The 5,966-nt window shown below is 36.0% G+C and overlaps 1 protein-coding gene across 1 annotated transcript in view; it reads left to right on the forward strand.

Annotated features, from left to right (window-relative positions):
* Positions 1–5,966, forward strand: part of mettl25 (methyltransferase like 25) — a 10,287-nt gene that overhangs the window by 183 nt on the left and 4,138 nt on the right. The window contains exons 2-8 of the mRNA XM_016443972.1: positions 38–205; positions 337–455; positions 533–1,114; positions 2,000–2,147; positions 4,939–5,033; positions 5,316–5,345; positions 5,826–5,860. Coding sequence (XP_016299458.1) covers positions 38–205; positions 337–455; positions 533–1,114; positions 2,000–2,147; positions 4,939–5,033; positions 5,316–5,345; positions 5,826–5,860 — 1,177 coding nt within the window. The remainder of the gene's footprint in view (positions 1–37; positions 206–336; positions 456–532; positions 1,115–1,999; positions 2,148–4,938; positions 5,034–5,315; positions 5,346–5,825; positions 5,861–5,966) is intronic.

Consider the following 5,966-nt stretch of genomic DNA (forward strand, 5'->3'; position numbering starts at 1 on the left):
TAAAAGGATACATACATACATATATATTTGCATTTAGAGAAGGAAAACACCACCTTTGGTTTCTGCAATGCCTCAAAGAAGTTGGTGGACATATCAGCCCTGCTGTGGGCAGCGAAAGCCCACTGTTTACCGGGGCTGGGGGTCTGTATGCAGCTGGAAGATCTGATGCAGAATCTGAAACTGATGACGAGAGACATTATAGAAGGTAATTGCAGTCAGATCAGAAGCACCGAAAAACATATTTACATTCCACTGGATCTTTATTGTGATTATTATGCATGTCACATTCAGGTGATTAGATACACATATTTCATGCACTGTCTGTAATTCCCATAGGAGTGTCATCAGACGAAGTTCTTGGGCCGGATGAGTTTATGAACTGTAAGAAGGCCCATGAGGTGCAGGCAATGTCTGAGGCTGTGGCTAGTTTGGCCAAATGCTGTCGAGTCAAACAGGTAAAAATGTTTCAAATGTACTTTAGTTAAAAACAAACTGAATTTCATCTTTTTCATCATCTGTTTCTTCATCTCAGGTGATAGACGTGGGTTCAGGGAAAGGCTATCTGTGCTCCTATCTGTCCATGCGGTTCAACCTGCAAGTGTTCGGGATCGACTCCTCCAGCACCAACACGCATGGAGCTCATGAGAGGAACAGGAAACTGAAGAAGTTTTCCAAAGCCTATCAGAAACCGGACAGAGCCACAAAGAAACAACCTTTGGACAGTGAGGATGGGAGTAAACAACACAGCAGAAACTTTATTACTAAGGAAAAGGAACATTTTGGGGCTCAAGCGGAAACCAGTGCTTTATCAAGACAAGTCACCAATGATTTATCCACTTCAGATAATGCCGCAGTATGTTCATTAGACCCAAATGATTCAGATTCAGGAAGCAGCTTCCTCAGTATGCTGTCTTTGGACGTCATAGAGGACGTCTCTCCCCGCGTCCACCCCAGCCAGCTGAGTCTGGAGGACAGGGAGAAGAGGAAGAGAGAGAATCTGGAGAGGAAAACTCGAGAAGGGAGGGGGAACGACAGCGACGGCAGCCTGTTTTCCCCTCTGACCTCATATATCACTGCAAAAACTGAGCTCAAGACGCTGATCACAGAGCTGGAGGTGAAGAGATGTCATAATACAGGGGGTTCTGACCAAGGGAGACAAGTATAATAATAATAATAATAATAATAATAATAATAAACCTATTATTATTATTATTATTATTATTTAATTAAAAATAAGAATTATTATTTATTCACTATAAAATAATTAGTAATACATGGAAAACAAATAATGTTTAAATAAGTGTTGTTAAATATAATAATAATAAAAATAATTATTTATTATTCATTCAAAAATCAAATAACCAGGGCAGGAAAAATTGTGTACATGTAAAACAACAGTAAGACACTTTAAAAAGAAAAATAGATGAAGCTAAGCGCTTTCTCTCCATATCGTTAAGTATCTCAAATGCGCACACTGTGGACTTTTACACGCGTGATGTTTGGAGCATGTTCATGTGTGTGAGTCCAGAGGAAGTGTTGTGTGCTATCAGTTCCACACAAGATATATATTACAATCATATCATCATATAATACCATGCTTAAAATACTAATTATGTGCTCAAACGGTATTCTTCCATTTTATTTGTAGCATTACGTTTTTTGTGTTGTGAATTCATTTCATTCTCTCAGGATCAAATAATTAATGTATACTAAACTCATATAATAGCACAAGAGAAACTCTATGCTGCAATAGTTGTCCAGCTGTGGGCTTTGATTATGGAGCTGAAGTTGTACCATTGCTGTTACAGCTCAGCGAGACGCCTGCGATTATCCTAATCATGTTAATTAGGTGAATTTGAGCTCAAGAATGGAGAGGGACTTGGATGTGTCCATAGCAAATTATTTATGATCAATGAGAGATGGCAAACAGCCTGTGTTGATTTCACTAAATTACCTTTTTTTTTTTTTTCTCCCTCTCTTTTCTCTGGCTGGTGCCCAGGATGCAGTTCTGGTTGGCCTGCATACATGTGGAGATTTGGCCCCCAGCACTCTGCGGATGTTCAGGGCCAAACAGGAGATGCGCGCCGTTTGCAGTGTGGGCTGCTGCTACCACCTGCTCTCTGAAGAGTTTGATCAGGACAGACAGGGTAAGAACACTTCCTGTCGTACACACACACACACACACACACACACACACACACACACACATGGACAGATCAGTCTCTATCAGACTGGGTGCCCAAGTCAAGACAAGACAAGCTGTGTGTAATTGCATTTCTCTGTATAATGTTCTTTCCAGCAATGTGTAGCTCTGTACCAATACTGGGTGTAAAAAAAGTAAAAGTGAAAGTGATGTGACGTGGCCAAGTATGGTGACCCATACTTGGAATCAGTGCTCTGCATTTAACCCATCCAAAGTGCACACACACAGCAGTGAACACACACACCGTGAACACACACCCGGAGCAGTGGGCAGCCATTTTTGCTGCGGCGCCCAGGGAGCAGTTGGGGGTTCAGTGCCTTGCTCAAGGGCACCTCAGTCGTGGTATTGAAGGTGGGAGAGAGCACGACTTCCCCACTTAAAACTAGTAACTATTAAAATAATAGTTACAACATTTTTTTATGATTATTATTATTGTTGTTGTTTTTTTATATATAAAATGCATTATTTTATGCTGAATGTTTTTTGTTGTTGTTTATTTATTTATTAAATAAGTAAATTATATAATAATAATAATTATTATTATTATTATCTATAAAGATTATCATTTACAAATACTGTATATACCATTCTAACAATTATGATATTAATTATTATTCAATAATGAATTAAAACTTGTATAAGTTATAATAATAACAACTACAACATTGATAATAAGTGTGTTATTCATTATAAAATAATTAATCAAAATTATTATTATTATATTTATTATTTTATAATGAATAATATATTATTTTATAATGAATAATAATTGATAAATTGTTGTTTATTAAATAAAATTACTTAATTCATTAGTTAATAATAATTTTGTTATTAGAAAAATATACTAATTTGCAATTATAAATATAATTTTAATTAATTGTAAAATTATAATAATAATTATTATTATTATTTAAAGTTTACTAGGCTCCAAAACAACTCCATTAGTCCCCACTGACTTTCATTGTTTGGACAAAAAGCACTCTTGTTTTTCAAAATATCTTTGTCTGTGTTACGCATAAATAAATAAATGAATAAGTAAATGATGACAGAATTTTTATTTATAGGTGGACTTTTCCTTTAAGACTTGGTGTTAGTTTTAAGAGAGAATGTGGTTTCTGTCTGTCTCTCTCTTAGACACTTTCTCATAAAGGAGACCGCACATAAAGGATTGGAGTGCCTTCAGAATCTAATATTTTGATCACATAATTACTGTGCTATGAAGCACAGCAGGGCTACAATAATATCTCATTGTTTTAAAGCCTGGTGATCACATCACAGGCTCTCGATTGCTGCAGGGACAGAGTTAAAAGGCATGAAGTGTGTGCAGACGTTGGACTGACATCACAAACACTCTCCCCTTCAACAGACTGTCTGTTAGATCTCACTAACTCAAGAAGAGTCAGTACAACGTGGCGTTTCAGCATGATGATGTCAAGAGTTTTCAGGGCTTCAGCGGCTCGCTTTACAAACACGTTTGTTCTGAAGAAGAAACAAAATGTAATCAAACAAATGCAGTTCCAATGGAAATGAACATTGTGTCTTTTAGTCTCAAAACCCTGTAAGCTTACAGCATGCTGTGCACTTAAAGGTGAAGTGTGTCTTTTTGTGTCACTAGCAGCATCCCACAGATTTATGAAGATTTTGCATAGAATTTCAGTTGCCTGAGCAGAATTTACTGCTATGATCTTTTCATTTTGACAGCGTAATACTTTTTACACAATATCTCCTCTCAGGCCGTGCATTTGCTGACTCAATTCAGAAGAGCCCACGCAATGTCTCCTACTTAAACAGAAAACAGGAAGTCCCACCCACAAACATCATTTGGTTAAGCAGTCGCTTATTTATAGTGCATTTAATTTATATTTTCATAAAAAAAAATACACACTTCACTTTTAAGTGTTTTATTATCATACGCAAAATGAAGAGCCTTCAGTTTAACACCCCACAGCAACTGGTCTCCTCAAGACAGTGTTGAAGTTTTTATAATGAAATTGCTGATATTGTTTTGCACACTGTCCCTGTATCTCACACATTTTTCAGGCCTGTGCTGGACTGGTTTAGATTAGCATGATAGCTGGAGTAAACAGTGTTTATCTGCGTCACGAATAGGCCTCAAACCACAGCGTGGGTCTTGTTTGAATGGCATGTGTTCAACAGGTTCTCATCCACATAATGTTTAGCGTTCAGTTTTAAAATGCAATAAAAAGTTTGGGGTTGTTAAGATTTTTAATGTTTTTGAAAGAAGTCTCTTATGTTCACCAAGGCTGCTTTTATTTGTTCAAATATGCAATAAATACAGTAATATTGTGAAACATTTTACGATTTAAAATAACAGTTTTCTATTTTAATATATTTTGAAATATAATTTATTCCTGTGATGCAAAGCTGAATTTTCAGAAGGCTTTAGGCTTTAGTCTTCAGTGTCACATGATCCTTCAGGAATCATTCTAATATCCTGATTTGCTGCTCTAGAAACATTTCTTATTATAATCAAGGTTGAAAATGGTTGGAAAACACTTTTTACCTGATTCTTCGATAAATAGAAAGTTCAAAAGAACAGCATTTATTTGGAATAGACATCTTTTATAACATTATAAATGTCTTTACTGTCATCTTTGATTAATTTGAATGCATCCTTGCTGACTAAAAGAATAATTTCTTTGAACAGTATTTTTATGTTAAAAGCTGTTTGATTTCATCTCTGTTTTTTGTGTTGTTTTGTGGCTGTTGCTCAGGGTGTGTCGATGGTGTGTGTGGTTTCCCTATGAGTCAGTATCTGAAGGCTCAGGCGTGTTTCTGTGGTCGAAATGCCAGGATGTCAGCTTGTCTCGTAAGTCTGGCTCACACGTCACAAATAACATCACATTGCCCACGCATCTTCAACCACATCCTTTGCCTATTAGCTGATGAATCTTGCATCAAATTTGAACTCTAAATATATAATCTTTTAGGTGTTATTTTTTAGATGAGCACATAATGCTATTAAACTGAAAGCAAAAATCAAACCATGATATCATGTGTTTAGTTATCACAAGTTTTTCAATTCAAGCTTGTTTCCAGCAGACTTGGCTGATAATGAGCTCTTCACAAACTCTTTTTATTCCCCTCTCAGGCTCTGGAGAGAGTGTCTGCCGGAGGAGGGGTGAGTATTGATTGTGTAATAATTCAATTAAAAGCCCATTTCTCCTGCAGAATTTGCATAAAAAGAGGGCAGTCTCATGCGATCAAGGCTGTCTGCACAGCTGATTGTAATGCCAGAATGTACAGCATATGCGCCTATGCGTATTTGTCTGATTTAATTAGACGCACTGTGTATTTTAATATGATTTTTCTTCTTTTAAATATGATTGATAGTTCAGAGGTGAAGCAGTCAGCATGAACAATCTTTCTGTCTTCTGCATGTCTGATTGTTTGGATGACATAATTGTCATGGAAAATATGAGATAATCTGTTTTTAAAGTTGCCACAAGTGGGACAAACATTTCAAATGAAGTAATTAAAAATATAACTAAGTAAGCAAACATGACCAAGTAAGCATGCATTGTGTAAGTAAGCAAAATCAGCTTTGAAATGAAAGAAAATGAGTTGGATTGTGGTTAAAAGGGTTTTTTGTCTGTTACAGCTGCCTATGGAGTCACTTTTTTATCGGGCGGTTTTGTTGACTACTATATACTATATCACATATATAGTAAATTAAAATTCAGATAACATCATTTTCAATATATATATATATATATATATATATATACACACACACACACAC

Source organism: Sinocyclocheilus anshuiensis, unplaced genomic scaffold, assembly GCF_001515605.1.
Source record: "Sinocyclocheilus anshuiensis isolate Anshui unplaced genomic scaffold, SAMN03320099.WGS_v1.1 scaffold183, whole genome shotgun sequence".
Classification (NCBI taxonomy): Eukaryota; Metazoa; Chordata; class Actinopteri; order Cypriniformes; family Cyprinidae; genus Sinocyclocheilus; species Sinocyclocheilus anshuiensis.